The 23,002-nt window shown below is 36.1% G+C and overlaps 1 protein-coding gene across 1 annotated transcript; it reads right to left on the bottom strand.

The window, feature by feature from the left end:
* Positions 1–18,348: 18,348 nt before the first annotated feature.
* Positions 18,349–22,709, bottom strand: LOC139897176 (uncharacterized). Its single transcript, XM_071879847.1, has 6 exons — positions 22,625–22,709; positions 21,518–21,710; positions 20,128–21,045; positions 19,945–20,003; positions 19,657–19,852; positions 18,349–19,049 (listed from the first exon to the last, which is right to left on the bottom strand). The coding sequence occupies exons 2-6, from the start codon at positions 21,702–21,704 to the stop codon at positions 18,496–18,498; spliced, it is 1,914 nt and encodes a 637-aa protein (XP_071735948.1). The 5' UTR covers positions 21,705–21,710; positions 22,625–22,709; the 3' UTR covers positions 18,349–18,495.
* Between the last annotated feature and the right edge of the window lie 293 nt (positions 22,710–23,002).

Here is a 23,002-nt window from a genome sequence, read left to right as displayed (position 1 = left end):
CAAGTATGTAAATGCTTGGTTCATGCGTTAAATGGTGTTTTCAAAAGTTAATCACTAGCCGTTAGTGATTAAGGATGTTTTCGGGACTTATGTCAGATGGGTGAATTGAATTGGGTCAAATTTGGTAATGACACTAATTTTGGATTAATTGGATGATAAGCACTTTTGTTAAGTGTTTAATGGCATTTGAAATGATTACTACCTAAGTAGTAATTTCGTGTTAAGACCTAGGTTGGTTTAAACGGTGCCAAGTATAATTTAGGTTAATTTGTACTTGTTTGATGGGTCGAAATTACTACCCGTAGTGGTAATTGGTGAAGTCCCCTTTAGGGGTCTAAATGGGCAGTTTTTGGAGGTCGGTATAAACCCTTGGTTAAGGGTGTTGGAGTTAAATTCTCTCGTAGAGAATGTATGTTGATTGTATGTATACCTATATGCGTATTATAGGTAAAGGTTTGCTCGGTTGCGTTTGGAGGCGATTTACATACATGACTTGTGCGGGCATTTTGAGGTGAGTAAATTTATTATACATGTGTGTATGTAATGTATTTACTTGTGTGAAATGCGATGTGGGTTTTAAGTTCGAGTATGCGATACCACATCGTGTTGGCATGGGATGAGGGTTTAAAGTTCGGGTATGCGATACCTCATCATCATCGTGTGTGTGTACTGGCGTGAAGTGTGGGTTTTAAAGTTCGGGTATGCGATACCACATTTCACGTGACGGGTGGGTTTTAAGTTCGGGTATGCGATTCCACCCAAGGGACTAGTGATGCATACTAGTGGCGTCTGCGTGGCTAACGGTTCATTCGCGAGAATTGTTCCCTTTGTATGATTGGTTAACCATGGTTATGTGTTGTAGTATAGCATATTATATTGTTCGTGTTATTTGCTATCGTATCATACCCCCAGTTAGGGCCTGGGCGAAATGTGACTTAATACCAAACAAACCAACATATTATAATAAACGAGAACAATACTAAATGATAAAATTATCTTTATTAAGAGTACGCAGCGGAAAATGAAATGTCGTTACAATGATGGAAGTAACAATAATGTAAATGTTCAAATGCAAAAGTAAATAATGCGATATCTCTTGATCCTATGTCTAAGTAGCATCACATAAGTAGTAAGTAAGAAAGCTTGAATCAATCAGCATCTGAGACAAAACATGCTAAAGTGTCAAACAAAAAGCTTGAGTGAAGTTCATAGGTTTAACAAATAAGTTTGATCATTGTTTTAGACCACAAGATTTAGTTTGTAAAGTTGATCTCCCGCAGGATCAAAAAGTTATGCCAATGCGTGATATTTAGACTAAACGTTCAAGTTTGCCCCAAGATAAGTTGTAGTTTATACTTGTCGGTTTAATTTCATTATTAAGTAATACAAAGACTTAGTCAAATGTATCGGGGACGTTACTCCCGATAGGCCTACCCCCAATAATTAAGAATGCATTTATCAAGCAATTAAAAATATCACTGTAGGGACTTAGTCGGACATAGCCGGGTATAGCATAGTTTAACAGTTGGTACTTGTGTCTAAATTGTGAATAGTAAAAGTAGCATGTGTCTCACCCCAATAAGTTAAATAAGTTTGCTAGCAATAAAGAGTGGGACTATGAATTCACCTTAGTAAGTAGAGAGAGAGAGTTATTCCTCAGAATAGAAAGTTGGATGAGTGAGTAGAAAAGTCAACCTATTGACATTTAAGAGTAGTAAGTGTTTTTGCCCAAGTTTAAGTAGATGTTTAAGTATGATAGTGTTGTAAGTATAGTTCGTTTTACTAAGTTTCCTTTCCTAGTAAGTTTCTATTTTTAGAAAGTTTTCACTTTTACTAGATTTCTTATCTTAGTAAGTTTCTATAACTAGAAAGTTTCTACTTTAAGAGTGTTTTCCATTTTAGGATACTTGCCTTATTAGATAAGCTTCCAATCACCCCTTTCTCTTCGAATGGCCATTTCAAGTCTAGGGGCTTAAGCTATAGGATCCTTTAAATCAGAAATTCAAACCCTTCCGCCTAGAGTTTCATAGAAACCATTCGTCAAGAAAGTTTGAAGATCTATACATCTCTAATACATATCCCAAAATGTTTTTATGTGTTATAATATAAGTAGTAGGTTATAGGTGTTAGTAATAGTAATAGTGTATACATGTTAATTAATTGTATAAGTAGTATTAGTGTTTCATTAATTAGGGTTAGTTAATTAAAGTAGTATTTTAATGATTAGGGTTTAGGGTTTTGAGGATCTAAATAATATGAATGTTAAGATCATGAACGAATATGATTATGAATATAAACATGAATTGAAAGAAAGATTTAAAAGTTTTAAGATTCTGGATCATACCTTGTTAATGATGATGAAGATTAACAAGAAACAAAAAGAAAACTTGGTGATGAAGATCAAATAACCCAAATAATAAAGAACACGCTTGAAAATCTTGATGAACACGAAGAACAAGCTTGAAGATCCGAATACCACAAGAGAGGGAGAGGGAGAGATTGTTTTTGAGAGAGGATTTTGGTGTGATTTGTGAATGAGAAACTAGGAGTCTAGGGGTGTTTATATAGTACAAGTATTAGAGTGTTAGTCAACATAAGGATATTCTAATTAATGATTTTATTTTATTTTATAATTGTTAGTCAACAATAGGTGGTACTAGTTTATATATATATATATATATATATATGTATATATATATATATATATATATATATATATATATATATATATATATATATATATATATATATATATATATATATATATTATTTTATTTTTTAGTCAACATAAGGATGTAATTATTTAAGATTCTTTAGTCTCATTATTATTATTATTATTATTATTATTATTATTATTATTATTATTATTATTATTATTATTATTATTATTATTATTATTATTATTATTATTATTATTATTATTTTTACATTTACTACATGATAAGTATTATTTTCTTTTTACTAATTCATGACTTGTATATATATATATATTTTTTATTTAGTTCCCAATTGTTTTATTATTTATATAAATGTCACTTTTTATTTATTACTTATAGGTTATTAGTTATAATATTACATAAATGCATAAATTTTAATTAGCAGTGAGTGTCGACTAACAGTTTATTATTTTCATCTTTTATTAACTTGTCAATTATTGCACAAAGTTAATTAATATGTTTTATAACTCTTAACACTTAACAATTGTTGATTAAAGTTTAATCATTAAGTTTTAATTATATTGTTTGGGCATTTAATATTGGAAAAATATAGAATGGAAAAATGAGGGTCGTTATAGTACCTCCCCGTTATTAGAAACTTCGTCCCGAAGTTTTAAGTAGATTTCTCGTTTATATCAGCAGTTGAGAAGAGATGGGGATATTTCCGTATCATTTGGTCTTTGCGTTCCCAGGTATATTCGGGGCCTCTACGCGAATTCCAACGGACTTTAATGATAGGTATGTTGCTTTTACGCGTTTGTTTGACCTCTCCTTCCATGATTTCTATAGGTTCTTCAACGAAGTGCATTTGTTCATCAATGAGGATATCATCCAAAGGAATAACAAGTGTGTCATCAGCAAGACACCTTTTAAGATTCGAGACATGAAACACATCATGTACTTGGCTAAGTTCAGTTGGTAGTTCTAATCGGTACGCCACGGGACCGACTCTTTGAGTGATCGTGAAAGGTCCAACATATCGTGGACTGAGTTTGCTTCGTTTACCGAAACAGATAACACCTTTCCAAGGGGATACTTTCAACATGACTTTATCTCCAACTTGGTATTCTATATCCTTTCGTTTTTTTATCGGCATAGCTCTTTTGTCGGCTACGAGCAGTTTCTAATCGTTGCTTAATCTGAGCGATCTTTTCGGTAGTTTCATGAATGATTTCGAGACCAGTTAAATGTCTGTCCTCGTTTTCGTCCCAACACAAAGGGGATCTACATTTCCGTCCATATAAAGCTTCAAAAGGTGTAGCTTTAATGCTGGAGTGATAACTGTTGTTGTAAGAAAATTCGACCAAAGGTAGATGTCTATCCCAACCTTTGCCGAAATCGATTGCACAAGCACGTAGCATATCCTCCATGGTTTGGATAGTTCGTTCACTCTGACCATCAGTTTACAGATGATAGGCTGTACTCATGTCGAGTTGAGTTCCAAGAGCAGATTGTAAAGTTTTTCAGAATCTTGAAACGAATTGACTGTCTCGATCAGAAATAATCGAGATAGGAACTCCATGACGTGAGACAATTTCTTTAATATAAAGCTGTGATAATTTCTCCATCTTGTCGATTTCCTTGATCGGTATGAAATGTGCAGATTTAGTAAGACGATCAACTAGGACCCAAATAGTATCGTTACCGTTCGAAGTCTTAGGTAACTTAGTAATGAAGTCCATAGTGATGCACTCCCACTTCCGCTGCGGAATACCAGGTTGTGTCAACAGACCAGAAGGCTTTTGATGTTCAGCCTTGACTTTCAAACAAGTGAGACACTTGCTAACATAAGTAGCAATGTCAGCTTTCATATTAGGCCACCGGTAGAATTTCTTCACATCGTGATACATCTTACTGGAACCGGGATCCAAGACTAGTTCGCGGAGATTTCCGAAGCGAGGAACCCAAATTCTGTTGCCAAAGTACCGTGTACCATTAGCTTTCACTTGAAGTTGCTTCTCAAAACCTATAGGTCCTTAACCTTCGATAAGTGTCGGTTTAATAGCTTCCAATTGAGCTTCACAGATTCGTGATATAAGATTCGATTTGATTTTCAGATTTAGAGCACGAACGCATTTAACATCATCTTTTCGACTAAGAGCATCGGCAACTACATTTGCCTTGCCGGGATGATATTTTAGCTCACAGTGATAATCATTCAGTAACTTGAGCCATCGGCTTTGCCTCATATTCAGCTGTTTTTGATCAAAGATGTGTCGAAGACTTTTATGGTCAGTGTACACCGTAAAGTGAGTACCATATAGATAATGTCTCCATATCTTCAATGCAAATACCACGACACCTTACTCAAGGTCATGTGTGGTATAGTTCTCTTCATGTTTCTTCAACTGTCTAGATGCGTAGGCAATAACCTTTTCACGTTGCATTAAAACACAACCAAAGCCTTGCTTTGAGGTATCGCAGTAAACAACAAAGTCGTCAGTACCTTCAAGTAAAGATAGAATTGGGGCTGTGGTCAACTTCTCGTTCAGAATCTTGAAAGCAGATTCCTGTTCTTCGGACCACTCAAATTTCTTCCCTTTTTGAGTCAGCTTTGTAAGAGGTTTAGCAATGAGAGAAAAATCTTTTATGAACCTTCGATAGTAATCGGCAAGTTCCAAAAATTGATGAATATGCTTCGCAGTCTTTGGTATCTCCCAGTTCTGAATAGCAGAAATCTTAGCTGGATCGACATGTATTCCGTTTCTATCAACAACATGTCCAAGAAATTGTACGGTTTTGAGCCAAAACTCGCACTTAGAAAATTTAGCATAAAGTTGTTCCTTTCGTAAGAGTTCAAGAATCATGCGCAAATGTTGCTCATGCTCTTTCTCACTTTCGAATAGATCAAGATATCGTTAATGAACACGATGATAAATTTGTCAAGATACAGTTTACAAACACGATTCATGAGATCCATGAACACGGAAGGAGCATTAGTTATACCAAAAGGCATGACACAGAATTCATAGTGCCCATAACGAGTGCGAAAAGCAGTTTTAGGAATATCGGATTCCTTGACTTTGAGTTGGTGATAACCGAATCTCAAATCAATCTTTGAATAAACACTTGACCCTTGAAGTTGGTCAAATAGATCATCAATACGCGGCAACGGATAACGGTTCTTGATAGTAAGCTTGTTAATTTTGCAGTAATCAATGCACATCCTTAACGTACCATCCTTCTTCTTAACAAACAAAATAGGAGCTCCCCATGGCGACGAGAATGGACGAATAAAACCTTTATCCAATAGTTCTTGGAGTTGGTTGGATAATTCCCTCATCTCGGAGGGTGCTAAATAATATGGAGATTTAGCAATAGGAGCAGCACCGGGAGTTAAATCAATTTGAAATTCAACTTATCGAGGAGGTGGAAGGCCAGGGAGTTCTTCAGGAAATACTTCAGGAATGTTTCTAACCACTGGTACATCTTCAATGCGGGAGTGGATTTTGGAAACGAAAGAAATTTTGAGGCCTCAGATAATATGATATCCAAAGTTGATATTTTTAGTTGACGATACTAATGTCATCTAGTCAACATTTATATTTTTCGAGACAGGTGCTACCATGAAAGAAAATAACAACATTCATTCATTTAAAGAAAAATAACCAGAGTATTACAATAACTTAACGAAATCTCCAAAGTATATAAGTACTAAAGGGTAACATAAAAACACTATGAGAATGAAAGTTTAAATGTGGTTGCCAAAAGCTCTTCCTCGTCTCTCTTCATCATTTTCCCATTCGGGTATTAGTGCTTGTGATGACCTACTCCTCCACATATAGGGCAGTTAGGAATGGTTGTATTAGTTTTGGTTGCAGAAGTAAGATCTGGGGAAATTGTAACTCTGCAATTTTTGGCTATGTGACCCACTTTCTTACACTTGGTGCACTTAGTCTTACACCTTCCATCGTGATGTTTCTCACACCTTTGGCAATAAGGATGGGTTCCCTTATAGTGTTTGTTGGATTCTCCCCTTAAAGGCTCTTGCTCTTCTTCCTTCCACTTTCTTTTGGTATCTCCTTTCTTCTCATTTTTGGCAGCAAGTTGGTTTGCCATACAAATGGATTCTAGCACGGTCCTTGGGTTTAAAACAGCGACGCCCCTTCGAAGGTCATCAGGCAACTCATTGATGTAGCATTGGATCCCTAGATACTCGGGAGTAATCATGTGAGGATTCATGGAGGCAAACCCTTGAAATTGGTTGGTGTAGTTTATGAGATCTGCATCCACCATCTCCATGTTCCCAAACTCAGGTCTTTCAGTACCCTTGTAGCTTGGAGGCTTGCAGTTTAAGAAATCCTTGTATGAATAAGGGTTGGGGAGATTCTGTTGACCGTTGTTGTTTTGATTGCCATTGCCATAATTGCTTTGAGCGGCAACTAAGAGCATCTGAAATTGCTCGGTAGAGAGAGTGATGTTGGAAGTAATGTTGTTGTTGTTTGGTTGTGCACCACGAGCCATTTCCTTCATTACATAAATAAAGTATTAGCTGAAGAGTTATGGTGTACCAAGTAACAACACCAATGGATAAGAAAAGGTAGCATAGGTTAGTTAGTGATAATGATGGTGAAGCAAGTGGGTAATTGGGTGTGCAGACGGATCCTTCAGCGTCGGATTCTTCGGTGTCCGAAACGATGTCTGGGTGATGACTATACATCCCAGTAAAAAGAGAAGGAGCACTAAGTAAATTCTAAGGCACGGTGTGACGGCAAGATATAAGAAGAGTATAGTAAGGCAAGCATAGAAATGAGGATAGCACTTGAAACTAAGGCAAGAATATGAATAGGCAAAGTCACTTAAAACTAAAGAAAGAATATAAACAAATAAGAAAGGCACTTAGACTAAGTCAGGAAAGGTTATAGTTTCCTAGATTGCTAAGGCACCCTAGCTAACAAATAAGGCACACATAAAAATGCAATCCTGGTTCTCTATAACACCCTGGTTATGCTCTGATACCAATCTATCACACCCCCAGTTAGGGCCTGGGCGAAATGTGACTTAATACCAAACAAACCAACATATTATAATAAACGAGAACAATACTAAATGATAAAATTATCTTTATTGAGAGTACGCAGCGGAAAATGAAATGTCGTTACAATGATGGAAGTAACAATGATGTAAATGTTCAAATGCAAAAGTAAATAATGTGATATCTCTTGATCCTATGTCCAAGTAGCATCACATAAGTAGTAAGTAAGAAAGCTTGAATCAATCAGCACCTGAGACAAAACATGCTAAAGTGTTAACCAAAAAGTTTGAGTGAAGTTCATAGGTTTAACAAATAAGTTTGACCATTGTTTTAGACTACAAGATTTAGTTTGTAAAGTTGATCTCCTGCAGGATCAAAAAATTATGCCAATGCGTGATATTTAGACTAAACGTTCAAGTTTGCCCCAAGACAAGTTGTAGTTTATACTTGTCGGTTTAATTTCATTATTAAGTAATACAAAGACTTAGTCAAATGTATCGGGAACGTTACTTCCGATAGGCCTACCCCCAATAATTAAGAATGCATTTATCGAGCAATTAAAAATATCACTGTAGGGACTTAGTCGGACATAGCCGGGTATAGCATAGTTTAACAGTTGGTACTTGTGTCTAAATTATGAATAGTAAAAGTAGCATGTGTCTCACCCCAATAAGTTAAATAAGTTTGCTAGCAATAAAGAGTGGGACTATGAATTCACCTTAGTAAGTAGAGAGAGAGAGTTATTCCTCGGAATAGAAAGTTGGATGAGTGAGCAGAAAAGTCAACCTATTGACAATTAAGAGTAGTAAGTGTTTTTGCCCAAGTTTAAGTAGATGTTTAAGTATGATAGTGTTGTAAGTATAGTTCGTTTTACTAAGTTTTCTTTCCTAGTAAGTTTCAATTTTTAGAAAGTTTTCACTTTTAGTAGATTTCTTATCTTAGTAAGTTTCTATAACTAGAAAGTTTCTACTTTAAGAGTGTTTTCCATTTTAGGATACTTGCCGTATTAGATAAGCTTCCAATCACCCCTTTCCCTTCGAATAGCCATTTCAGGTCTAGGGGCTTGAGCTATAGGATCCTTTAAATCGGAAATCCAAACCCTTTCGCCTAGAGTTTCGTAGAAACCATTCGTCAAGAAAGTTCGAAGATCTATACATCTCTAATATATATCCCAAAATGTTTTTATGTGTTATAATATAAGTAGTAGGTTATAGGTGTTAGTAATAGTAATAGTAATAGTAATAGTGTATACATGTTAATTAATAGTATAAGTAGTATTAGGGTTTCATTAATTAGGGTTAGTTAATTAAAGTAGTATTTTAATGATTAGGGTTTAGGGTTTTGAGGATCTAAATAATATGAATGTTAAGATCATGCACGAATATGATTATGAATATAAACATGAATTGAAAGAAAGATTTACAAGTTTTAAGATTTTGGATCATACCTTGTTAATGATGATGAAGATTAACAAGAAACAAGAAGAAAACTTAGTGATGAAGATCAAATAACCCAAATAATGAAGAACACACTTGAAAATCTTGATGAACACGAAGAACAAGCTTGAAGATCCGAATACCACAAGAGAGGGAGAGCGAGAGATTGTTTTTGAGAGAGGATTTTGGTGTGATTTGTGAATGAGAAACTAGGAGTCTAGGGGTGTTTATATAGTGCAAGTATTAGAGTGTTAGTCAACATAAGGATGTTCTAATTAATAATTTTATTTTATTTTATAATTTTTAGTCAACAATAGGTGGTAAGAGTTTATATATATATATATATATATATATATATATATATATATATATATATATATATATATATATATATATATATATATATATATATATATATATTTATTTATTTATTTATTTATTTTTTTATATATATATATTTTATTTTATTTTTTTAGTTAACATAAGGATATAATTGTTTAAGATTCTTTAGTCTCATTATTATTATTATTATTATTATTATTATTATTATTATTATTATTATTATTATTATTATTATTATTATTATTATTATTATTATTATTATTATTATTATTATTTTTACATTTACTACATGATAAGTATTATTTTCTTTTTACTAATTCATGACTTGTATATATATATTTTTTTATTTAGTTCCCAATTGTTTTATTATTTATATAAATGTCACTTTTTATTTATTACTTATAGGTTATTAGTTATAATATTACATAAATGCATAAATTTTAATTAGCAGTGAGTGTCGACTAACAGTTTATTATTTTCATCTTTTATTAACTTGTCAATTATTGCACAAAGTTAATTAATATGTTTTATAACTCTTAATACTTAACAATTATTGATTAAAGTTTAATCATTAAGTTTTAATTATATTGTTTTGGCATTTAATATTGGAAAAATATAGAATGGAAAAATGAGGGTCGTTATATATCGTTTGTGCTAGCTCGTGATATCGTGGATTTAGCGTTGTGCGTTGAAATGGTATGCTAATTTAAATTGCTAGCGTGTATGAGGTAGTTGTGTAAGTGGTTGCAAGTAAGCAGATTATATATGTATATGTATAACCATTGCATTCACTAAGCGTTAGCTTCCCCCTCTCGTTGTTTACCTTTTTCAGGTATTGTGTTATGAGGCTAGCTAGTTGTTAGACTAGTTGCGTAGGAGCGCTTGGGCTCGATGGGGTAGCTTTTAGATATACGGACGCGGATTGGGGATTTGGTAGTCCCCGGGATTATGCTCTTGGTATCGGGTTGGGTTATAGATTCCTAACTCCTATAAATGTAAATTGGGATTGAAACTTGTATTTTGTACAAAAGTCGTAAAACGGTCGATGTGGGCCCGGTGTTGTAAAACTCGTTTTATTATTGGAACGTGTTAGTTTTATCTAATATTATATGTTGTGAAAAGCGTTTCGTGTATAAGTGTCAGGAAGTGGGAGATCTTTAATTGAAAATTGGAAATTTCGGACAGAAGCTGACCAGGCCTTGTGCACGCCTCGCACAGGCAGTGGAGCGCGCCGCGCACCCTTCTGTCATATAAAATAAAAAAATTTGCTGCGTATTTTGTTGGATAATGGGTTGAGTCGTTACAAGTGGTATCAGAGCATAGTCTAAGGGAATTAGGTGACCTTGGAATAGGTGCCTAGTCTTAGACTTATTGACAGTTACGTATTATTTGCGGGACTTATTGGAATACGGGTCGGATTGAGATTTGTTAGTGCCTTAGAGTAGGTGACTAACTAGGACTTCTGTTTGTCCAAAGTGTGATTATGTGGGGCCTTATTTCGTGTGTAAATTAGTGCCTTAGTTGGATAGTGCCTAATGTAAGTAGGCAAACTTGAATGTTGTTTTAGTGATAGTCACCTAGGTTGTAGGTTGGCTTGTTGTTGCGGTGTACTTATGTACATTTTTATTATATTGTATATAGGTGTATATATACAGGTATCTATTTGGTGCGGTGTCCTAGGGATGAATCTATTGGAGAGATTCGAATGTTTGGCGGCTTTGAGTGATCAAGTTCACGGTAAGGACTTTGGTCATTCGGGTACTAGGAGTTATCGCGTGTTATTTGGTGTGAATGTTTCGTCAGTACTTTGCGTGACCATGTGAAAATGGTAAGGTACGCATTTGTAATAGTGACCGATCACCATTATTACGAAAGTGTATCTTGACATCAAGCATGACATGACGAGTACCAAACGGAGGAAACGTGGCATGGTTGGGGTAGATTCTGGATGAATTAGGAATCGTTTATTGGTTCCTAGGATATAGTTGTCTCGGATGATGTGCTTGTAGACACATCGGGTTCATTGTTAGTCGGGAAGTGTTATGCTGGTTTTGGTTAGCTAAGTGAGTGAGCAAACTCACGAGTTCGACGCGTACTTAGTCACCCTAGGTAGCGGGTGCACTATTGAGATTGTCATTGGTTAAAGTTACTCATCGTAACTAGGATAACCGATTAGTGTGTATATGTGTGCGACGAGGACTTGAATCCCGTGATGGGACGTAGCAAGTCTAATGATTGTAAAATTGAGTTACACTCCGTAGAGTGTGTGGTTAGAGAATCGCGTAAGGATTCTAGTTATGCGTCATCTTGGAATTGGCGATCGAGGAGTCTTCGGGTCATTAAACTCATGGGAGTAAGATCCGAATGACAATGGTCGCGTTAGTTTGATTTGGACTATAGGGTAACATTCCTAACGGAATATGCCTTGTTGTAGTGGTTGTGTCGACATTTGGAAGGGTGTAAGACTTGGTGTTCCAAGCACCTCTTAGCGTTAGACGGAAGTTTTCGTTAGGCTATATCGTTTGGCCTTGTGGAAATTGCGGGTAGCATGTGATCGGTAGAAACTTTCGATAAGACAATAAACCGTAAGGCTTTCGGGAAGGTATGATTTCAGGTCATTATTCTGGAGAGGTAGGTGACGTCGGGTGTATGGAACCCAAAGATCGAGTTTCAAAATCTCGATAGGTTGCGGTGGGAGTGTGCATGACACGGCGTCAGGTGCCTTCTTATACCAGCTAGTGTAATGTTCAACTCCGGTGATGGTGTGATCATTTTGTGCTTAGGGTGCCCGTGAGATACCCTTGGAAGCATCGAAGGTTATAATAGGGATCGACGGGTGATAGGAATTCGACGGTTGCACAAGTTGAAGTTTAAGAGCATTGCGGTAAATACTTCTTTTGAAGTGACGGGTGAGCGAATCTTGTTGCTCTTAAGTGATAGGCTGGTAAAGATGACCGGTGAGTCAATGATGGACTTAATGGTCGGTTAGGCCGAAGGTTAGGGTGAAGTGTTGATATTGCGGTCGATGCAATTATTGTGTCGGGTTAGTCACTCTTCTCCATGAGAGTGAGCAATTTTTAATAAAGGTTCGTTGCGGGGAAGGTCAGGTGATCTTGACTGAGATGCACGACTGATTAAGCGGAGTGGCGAATGCCTAGGCTTAGAGGCGTACATAGGATTTTGGTGGAGTTCGCTTTGCGAACGACGAAGGGCTGTTAATTGTTAATTGTGGTACGAAGGTGCGATGTCGTCGCTTGTACGACATCTCTAGTGATTGTGTATGACGGATCAGAGAGCCTAAGGTGAATTTACGGTGATTTGGTGTGTATGACCAACGATGAGGATGGTCATGTGTGTCGTGGAATGACAATTCTGCGGGATGTTATCATCTTGGCAGTGGGAATATGGAGCTGAATCCTAAGTGGGGGAGTTTTTACAGTCGTATGAGGAAGCCCCGGTGGTGTTAGATCTAGTGAAGTGTAAGACTACTTATGTAAGGTGGTCATGTAACACCAAAGTGCGGTACGAGATCAAGTGCAAAGTTGGAGTTCACGGAGGTGAGATAATGAAGTTGTTGTTGCAGGTGCTCTCGAATGTAAAATCTGGGTTGCTATGAAACTTGGATCGTATTGTCGAATAGGTACAATTTCGATATTGTGGGGGATACTGTATTTTCCCTGTCGGGAAACGTGATCGTGAAAATTGTCAAGTGGATTATTCCACTTAATGGACGATTGTGAGGTGAGAGTGTCGGTTCTGATTGTCTCACATAGAGACACGCAGGTGTTGTTTTGGTTGCGAGAATGTGTACCATAGTGATGTGACCCGTAGGTTGCATTGAAATGTCGAGGCCATCCTTAACGGACGGTCTAGGTAGGAAGGTTCACCCGGATTTGGTGACTTTTTTTTGTGAATCGTGTGACGAATTGCGGGAATTTTGTGATGATGATTCGCCGTTGACGGGATTTTATTATACGAATTGCCTTTATGCTAGTACTAGGAAGCCGTACTGTATGGTTCATAGGAGAAACCCTATGACGATGCGTTGATGTTTCGCCTAACTCGTAGTGTATTATTATCGTCCTGGATTAATCCAGTGACGGATAGTCATGTGCGGATCGATCGGTGGGAAAGTGGTGCTTCTAAAGTGTTATTTTGGGGTTATCAAAATTTCTTCGTTGAAGAATGACCCAGGTATAGAGCCGGAGGAAGTTGATTCTTGGTCTAGAGAATATTCAGGAATGATCGGTTGAGTAGTACGTTTATTAACCAATGGAGTACGGAGTTTTAAGGAAGCATAAATCCTTCTTAATTTGGATTAATGCAAGTCATGGTTCACGACGTAGTAGATTTTAGTAGATCGCGTTGGATGGTGCGATTATTGATGTAGCTTGTTGCGAATTTTAGCCGGGAGGACTTGAAGTGATATGTGGTATTTTTCGTATTTTCCTAAGCGGAAATTCTGGACTTCGAGTGTATGAGTATAGCTTGTTGCGGTAGTGCACGCTAGTGATTATTAGCGTGTGGTGAGATCTTAGAATTTACGGGGGATGTTATGGATGTCGGGCTTGATTGTGTTTCGTAGGATCGTGAGGAGTGACGACGATGATTGTAGGTGAATTGCTCTACTTTTGGTTTGATTGTGAAAAGTATTATATGATTTGGATACTCGGTGTAGGAGCAAACGGTTGCGGTTGGTTTGTCTCGAGGGGTGATTACCCTTCCTCGTTGTAATATATGATGCGTTAGTGTACAAAGCAAGAAGTCGGATGCGTGATTACTACATGTGTGACTCCGCATTTGGAGGCGAAAATGTTCGAGGGAGAAGTGCTTAACTTCTAGTATTTGGTGCGGATCACGAGGACGTGATCCAATCTAAGTGGGGGAGAGTTGTAAGACCCAAATAATTCTTGTACATAGAGTAAAAATGATGCACATTAAGTGTGTGAAGCGTGGAGGAAATTTAAAAGTTGACAGACTGTTTGGACCATCGTGCGCGCCGCGCATGGCTAGGGGTGCGCGCCGCGCACTACACCTGGCGACAGTTTTCTGTTAATTAGAGTTAAATGAAGGGAAATTGTGTCTTTTCACTTGGGGTCGGATCTGTAGCCTTAACACCAGAATTGGATCTAGTTTTGGATTATTTTCACATCCACTAAACACTCTCATCCATTCTTAGAGAGAGAGAGAGAGTTCTAGAGAGAGATTTGGGGTTTTGGAGAAGAAGAAGCTTGAATCGATCAAAAGCTCGAGTGTTAAAGTTGTTCATCTCGTTCTTGGCTACGTTTTGGTAGTGTTGGTAAGCTCTAACTCCGAATTTAATTGTTAAGACTCTTGTTCATGTTTAGGGTTTGAGCTTGTTAGGGTTCTATACCCCATTTCTCATGAATTTCGGGGTTTTGCTATATGTGTTGTGTAAGTAAACCCGATTATTGTGGGTTTAGGGTTTGAGGACGAATTTGTTCATGGTTTGGGTGTTAAATCACTAGCTTGTAAGTGTGTTGGTGTTTAGATGTTCATAAGAACATGTTTATATGACAAAATGGGTGTTAACCTTGATTTGGTGTCAAACTAAGTTTTGAGTCAAGATTTGAAGAATCAAGTATGTAAATGCTTGGTTCATGCGTTAAATGGTGTTTTGGAAAGTTAATCACTAGCCGTTAGTGATTAAGGATGTTTTCGGGACTTATGTCAAATGGGTGAATTGAATTGGGTCAAATTTGGTAATGACACTAATTTTGGATTAATTGGATGATAAGCACTTTTGTTAAGTATTTAATGGCGTTTGAAATGATTACTACCTAAGTAGTAATTTCGTGTTAAGACCTAGGTTGGTTTAAATGGTGCCAAGTATAATTTAGGTTAAATTGTACTTGTTTGATGGGTCGAAATTACCACCCGTAGTGGTAATTGGTGAAGTCCCCTTTAGGTGTCTAAATGGGCGGTTTGTGAAGGTCGGTATAAACCTTTGGTTAAGGGTGTTGGAGTCAAATTCTCTCATAGAGAATGTATGTTGATTGTTTGTATACCTATATGCGTATTATAGGTAAAGGTTTGCTCGATTGCGTTTGGAGGCGATTTACATACATGACTTGTGCAGGCATTTCGAGGTGAGTGGAATAATTATACATGTGTGTATGTAATGTATTTACTTGTGTGAAATGCGATGTGGGTTTTAAGTTCGGGTATGCGATACCACATCGTGTTGGCATGGGATGAGGGTTTAAATTTCGGGTATGCGATACCTCATCATCATCGTGTGTGTGTGTGCGGGCGTGAAGTGTGGGTTTTAAAGTTCGGGTATGTGATACCACATTTCACGTGACGGGTGGGTTTTAAGTTCGGGTATGCGATACCACCCAAGGGACTAGTGATGCATACTAGTGGCGTCTGCGTGGCTAACGGTTCATTCGCGAGAATCGTTCCCTTTGTATGATTGGTTAACCATGGTTATGTGTTGTAGTATAGCATATTATACTATTCGTGTTATATGCTATCGTTTGTGCTAGCTCGTGATATCGTGGATTTAGCGTTGTGCGTTGAAATGGTATGCTAATTTAAATTGCTAGCGTGTATGAGGTAGTTGTGTAAGTGGTTGCAAGTAAGTAGGTTATATATGTATATGTATAACTATTGCATTCACTAAGCGTTAGCTTACCCCTCTCGTTGTTTACCTTTTTCAGGTATTGTGTTATGAAGCTAGCTAGTTGTTAGACTAGTTGCGTAGGAGCGCTTGGGCTCGATGGGGTAGCTTTTGGATATACGGAGGCGGATTGGGGATTTGGTAGTCCCCGGGATTATGCTCTTGGTATCGGGTTGAGTTATAGAGTCCTAACTCGTCTAAATGTAAATTGGGATTGAAACTTGTATTTTGTACAAAAGTCGTAAAACGGCCGATGTGGGCCCGGTGTTGTAAAACTCGCTTTATTATTGGAACGTGTTAGTTTTATCTAATATTATATGTTGTGAAAAGCGTTTCGTCTAAAATTGTCGGGAAGTGGGAGATCTTTAATTGAAAATTGGAAATTTCGGACAGAAACTGATCAGGCCTTGTGCTCGCCGCGCACAGGCAGTGGAGCGCGCCGCGCACCCTTCTGTCACAAAAAAAAAAAATTGCTGCGTATTTTGTTGGATAACGGGTTGAGTCGTTACAAGATCCCAAATTGAATATCGACGGCTTCGAAGACTTTCCTCCGTCCCCCTGGAATCTGGGATCTTCGAAAACATCAAGATGGGATGGGAAGAGCTTTGCAGAATCACTTGCAGGTTCTAACCATTCCCCCAAAGTATCGCAGATTACTAACCCTAATCACATTGAGATAAAAATCGGAGGTAAATGGATTGTTTTCGACCTTCCTGATTCGATAAGCAATCATAACCTTGTTTTTAGCTTCAACAATGACTGGCTATCTTGGACTCTGGTTGAAGTAAACAAGCTTAAAGTCGACATCGCTGATGGAGGTTTCCAATCGGAACCGACCATTGATAGATCCGTGGGTAATAACGAACTTTCGGGTGAAGGAAAGAAATCGACAAGTGAGAAATCGGAATCAGTATACAAGGATGAGTTTAATCGACCCATTGTTGACGAAAACAAAGAAACTCCAGTGGATGAACAAAGTAACTGGGTACCTGCAGAGAGTTGCGACGAAGTGGAAGAAGGATAGATCAGGCCTCCTGGTGGTTCTTTCAGTAACGTGTCCGAAGGTAGTAATAATGGAACTACTCCGATTACCGGGGGTAGTAATAATGTGTCCACATCTCATCAAAAAAATGGAAGTCGGGTTTGTGCTCAAAATCGTGATTCGTCGGATGTTTTCCCGACTATGGAACCAGTCACCGGTGAAGAGTTTTCAGAAATTTAAAAGTCACATGAGATTAATTCTTGTTGGTCTTCGTGTGACATTAAAGCGAGTGTGATTTCAGAGGTTGTTGTAGGTGACATTGAAAAGGAAACGTGTAATGCAGGTGATAGTTTAAAAAATGATGCGTATGTCGAGGAATCCAAAGGGTCTAATGCTTTTGTTCCCCACGCGCCTCTATCGAGTCCCAATGTAGAAGATTTTTGGCCAGAAGATAATGTTGAATTTGAAAATTTTGCTTTCAGTGGACCTTCCAATGTTGATGATATTTTGTCACAAGAGAATGCTAATTTTAAAAATTGCACGCGTAACACTTCATCCAACGACGTGACCACGGTTGCTCGTTTTCGTGATAAGGAGAGAAAAATTCATCCATTGATTAAAAGTCATTTCATTAAACACGTTTGGGGAAGGAGAATTATGAAGCGTAGACGACGTCGGGATAATTTTCGTTGGCATGAAAGATATTTTATCGAGAACGTGATGAAATATTTGGATGAGGACGATGATGAAGTTGGTTGCTGCTCATGTTGTTCCTCCTGCGCACCATCGGATTCGGATTCATAGTCTCCTTTACTTGTCGTCGGGTGTTTTTTTAGTGTCATCGTGCTAATGTCCCTTTAATGTTCCGAGCTTTGTTGTTTTGTGAGTTTTATTCGTGAGTTTGTATGTGATCTCGTGTGCGTTTGTGCGTTTGTGCGGTCTGTGTCTTTCTAGTGTAATTCGTGTACTTCTTTTATTTATATTAAAATCTTACTTGTCTTTCAAAAAAAAAAAAAAAAAAAAAATGAATACAACACACTGGATTATGAGCATAAATCCTCGTGTCGATTCAAAATTAAAAACTACGGACATAGTGGAAGAATTCGCAACAATTGGATGTGATTAAGAATTGTTGATCAATTGGATTTTTGGTTAAGTTGCCACAGTTAAGTGACAACATTACATGTAGCAATACAAATTTAAAGAACTGCCAACAATAAGTAATATCACCAAACCAAATCATTCATTAATTATGTGATTTCATTTACATAGTTACAAACAAATATATCGAAAAAAAAAAAACATTCTTTACTATATACTCATGCCTCAAACTTGTAAACCTTTTTGTAACAAAAACTTTAGAGGTTATCTACTATTTTAATGCTCATTAGTAGAACTAATTAATCTTGCAGTATGCTCAAAACCATATCATCTATCATATCATCAAACATCAATTCTTCAATTTCCATAACTATTTCTCGAGTATCCGAATGAAGATCAGTCCATGAACTCAATACTTCAAAGTCTTTCTTTATTAGTTGATCTAAAGATATTCGATAATGGCAATTAAGACGTGACTCAATTCTTTCCCATACCTCCTTTATTAGGTTCATTCCCTTCGAAACAGGACTAATATTTGGTTTAAAATACGATAACTTGGGAAACAAGTCTAACGAATGATCACAAACCTCATTCAGGATTTCGTTAGTGGTATCAAAGAGGAGTCGTTGTTCATAAGTGGGTCGACTCGAAAAGAGTTGCAGTTCATGGTATAATGACGAATCTAGTATTTGCGCCGAAGAAAGCCACCTTTTTTCAAATTCGTCCCAGTTGAGATCAGATGCTAGTAGCACCGATTCAACGTATTCATATACAGATTCCTCGTCCTCAATGTGATTTAGATTACATGATTCTTCTTGAAACCGGATACGTAGTGGTTGAAATGAAGATTCACCTGAAATATTAGTGTATTAACAAAGTTGTGTTAGCATAAGGTGTTCATCGGTTTGGTTTTCAATTTACTCGGTTTGTTCGGTTCAATTTGTTCGGTTTTGAAAATTTTAGAGGCAAAACGGAAACCCAAACCGAAATCAATTTTAAACCAAAACTGAACCGAAAATTGAATTCGAATTCGGTTCGATTTTGATTAAAACTGGAAACTCAAAATCCTTAACTAACCTACATAATCAGTGCAAATCGATTATAAATTCGACTTTTGATTTTAAAATTGATTTTTCGTCTATATATGTAAATAATTTCTTCTATTATTAATTGAATTCGGTTTTGAGGGTTTTTGGTAAACCAAACTCGTTAAAGAAAAACCGGAAACGGAATTCAAATTTATAAAATCGAACCGAAAACCAAATTCAAATTTGTTTGATTCTTCTTCGAATATCGTTCCGTTAAGTTTTCGGGTTTAATCAGTTTGAAACCAAATATTGAACACCCCTAGTTAGCATGAAGTGAGGAACAATCTTTAAAATTGTTTTCAGATTTAAAAGTTGCATACAGAAGGAGTGTAGTTAACTATTACTATGAAGCAACAAAACTTGAAAACTTACTAGATCGAGAAATGGTTCGAGAAGGGCTAATATCTTCATCTGAATGCAATGGGTCAAGAACAGATACAGGACTTGGTTTTCCTGTTTTATCGTCTAAAGTACTCTCAACTTCTTCATTCTTTCTATTTATAGAAAATGAAGATTCCGAATGGGGTATTATTGGAAAATAAGGTAACTCATCTTCTTGAGTCAAATGCTGTACAATGCAACAATATACAAAGTCGTAATTATTAAAACACGAAATCGAAATAAACAAGAAATGTAGTAAATCTAGAATTGTTTTGTTACCGATGCATCCAAATTTTCATTTTTCTCCGGTGAACTTGGGTTTGTGATCTCTACAATGCCTACATTAAGTCAAACCAGTATGAATTTATCAACAAAAAAATCAAACTTTGATAGGTTTGACTTTGAAGTTAAAAGTCAAACTGATATGCAACTTAAATGCACCAGAAAGTAAGGAAACAATACCTTCAGCCTGATGAACTTCATCTAAATTCTTCGATTCTTGATGTTCGTCACCCATCACAATCGGTTGACTTTCATTGACCATCGATGAATTCTCACCAGAGTACTTGTAATCTCGAAAAGATAGAAGCTTTCCTAAACTTCTTGATTGATTCTCCACCGTCGATTCTGTTTCTACGTCCCCATGGTTAAGCATCTCAGATAAATGTTTCTTAGCCTCCAAATAGATATCGGATATTGTATCATTCGTATCTCCAAATTCAATGTTTGCATTCAGTTTTCTTTCGGACTTGCATAATCTTGAAACTTCATCTTGCTCTTTAAACCCGTTTGAAATTTTAAAAAATCTTTCGGAATAAAAATGATCTCTATTTGGTGAACTCCATCCACTATTTTTGTCAACAACAGGTTTTTCTGGACATCCCGAATTTCGTGGTGATCTTCGAATAGCATTCTTTAACTTTTTCTTGATTTCCATGAACGAAAAATGAGACACACTTCTTTTGTGATGAGATCCGTTGGTTGTATGTTGTAGGGGAGGGGTATTATTGTCATTCAAGGATAAACATTCGTGTGACTTGCTCCTTCTTCTAAAGAAGCTATGGTTTTTACGCGTGACAGGTTCTTCTGTGCTTGGATGGAATCGTTCATGATCCAACGAGTTTGACCTCTCGAGTGACTTTGGCTTTTTTTCTTCGTCTATTTGAGGGATTACCAAAAGCTTGTTTACGAAATCTTCAAGATCACGATATTGTGATGTTTTCTGTGATGGAACTTGATTAGCAGTAAAGTTTTCAGGATAAAGATCTTCATGATCACCCGTTTGATCACGATGCATTTCTTCTTCCATAAGTTCCTTTACTCTTGTATGTGCCGTTTCACTTTCCTCAATGTTTGGAGATTCATTAGTCCAAGTTGTATCTAAAATGCATAACGTTTACTATTATTTTTATTTATTTTATAACAACAAACACAAACCCTTTTTATCCACAACGGGGCTTGAACTGACAATGTCAAGGTTGGTGAGTTTCCTTGATACCGCTAGAAGCCCTTTAGTACTAGTTAATTCTAAGATAGATTTTTTTTGGTAATTATGGTATACAGCATACATAACAAATAACTATGTATACAGTGGTGTCCCGTGACACCACTAGTCTGGAATTTTATACAATACATACTCTTCAAGTTGTATCGGACCCCAATAAACCTAAATATAGGACCCAAATATTTATAAAATTCATAGTTTTTTGAAGATAAATAACTACCAAAATGCCCTTCAAATATAATTAGATTTGAAAAAAAAAAAATCGGTATCCCATTGAATATTGATCCTAGATTCGCCGCTGTTAATATATGAATTTAAAAAGATAAACTAGTGAAGCAAGATGTTTACCTGTAGTGCTATCAGTCATTTGTGGGCTATGATCTTCAAGCATGCGTCTAGTAAATCTGCCATGTCGGAAATCAAACACGCTTATGATTCCTGACATACAACCTGCCCGATCTTTGTTATGTTGGGCAAAACGTCGTTTTAGTCTTTTCGCCATAGCAAAGTCGGAGTTCTTTAACTTCAAGATCATTGATACCTAGTATACGAGAACAACTGTACTGTTAACAACGCACATAAAAAAAAAACATATATCCAAATATCGATCATGAAACTTACATTAAGTCCTAATCTGATGTCAACTTACATTGGACATATATTGATTGATGTACAATACCTTTAATCTTATATAAATTTAAGAAAATCGCATAATAAAACTCATATGATAAAAGATCAATGTAGTATGTGTGGCATGTTCTGTGTTTTGCCTAGTACAAAAGGGTAAAATACGAGTTTCAATAATTTACCATTTCTTATTTACTTATGATATAAATTCCAAATTATACGAAGTAATAACAAATTAAAAATTGAACAAATGAAAATAGTAAAAAGGACATAATGAATATGACTGCGTACTCATTTTAGGTAAAAATAACCTCTTCTGAATATTTATACTTCGAATATAAACCTACATTCCTTTTATAATTTATAAATCAAGTAACTATTAACTATCAGGGAGTACTTGAAATTAGTGATTTGTTTATAGTATAATTTATATCACTATTATTATATCATTATATCATTATCATTATTATTATTATATATTATATATAGTCCATATTACGAACAATCACTAAATAAATCATGCATGAAATGAAATGTCACATTTTTTTTCTTTTGAAGAAATAAACATTACTGTTATGCAAATTAATTGTCACTTTAAACCCAACAATCAAAACTTTACTCATTTTTACAAAATTTCGTTGGGCAGTTATTAATGAACCATCAAGACTCGATCAAGGTAACTTCAAATTAACCTGTACGTCATGCATCAATTTTTGTACATTGATCACATTCACCAATTTTTTATCTTAAATTGGTTGGTGTTAAATAAGACAAAATTTAAACCATATAAATTCATAAAATACATGGATGTAGACAAAGAAAGAATACCTTATATCTAAACCTTGTGATGATGCCGACGAGAAATGCAGTAAAGAAAGTCAAAATAGTTTCCAATTTTGACTTTTCTGCATTCAAGATGAACGATACGATTATGATTCTAAATCTAATTGATTGTAGAGCTCCCCAAGATTGAATTTTGCAGAACTTTATAAGTCATAATTTGGACCACAAATCAAATTCTTCAAAGTTGATATGAAAATTGAACATGCAAAGATTATTTTGCAAATCTTAATTCATTGTGGGTATCTTAAATTTACTATCTTTTTGTGAAAAGTTTAATACCCAGATGAAACAATCAGCAAAATTGCAATCATCTAGTCACACTGCATCAAAAAGACAGAAGCTTTATGGTTCATGGATGAACAC

The sequence above is a fragment of the Rutidosis leptorrhynchoides genome, chromosome 3, assembly GCF_046630445.1.
Source record: "Rutidosis leptorrhynchoides isolate AG116_Rl617_1_P2 chromosome 3, CSIRO_AGI_Rlap_v1, whole genome shotgun sequence".
Taxonomy (NCBI): Eukaryota; Viridiplantae; Streptophyta; class Magnoliopsida; order Asterales; family Asteraceae; genus Rutidosis; species Rutidosis leptorrhynchoides.
Note: the sequence above shows the minus strand (reverse complement) of the source record. Positions and strands in the feature narration are given on the sequence as shown.

Coding starts and splice junctions, on each gene's coding strand:
- LOC139897176 (XM_071879847.1), bottom strand. CDS start 21,704: ATGATCTTGAAGTTAAAGAACTCCGACTTTGCTATGGCGAAAAGACTA. Junction 19,853..19,944: donor ATGAAAATTTGGATGCATCG/GTAACAAAACAA, acceptor TGCATTGTACAG/CATTTGACTCAAGAAGATGA. Junction 19,050..19,656: donor TCGAACCATTTCTCGATCTA/GTAAGTTTTCAA, acceptor CTAATATTTCAG/GTGAATCTTCATTTCAACCA.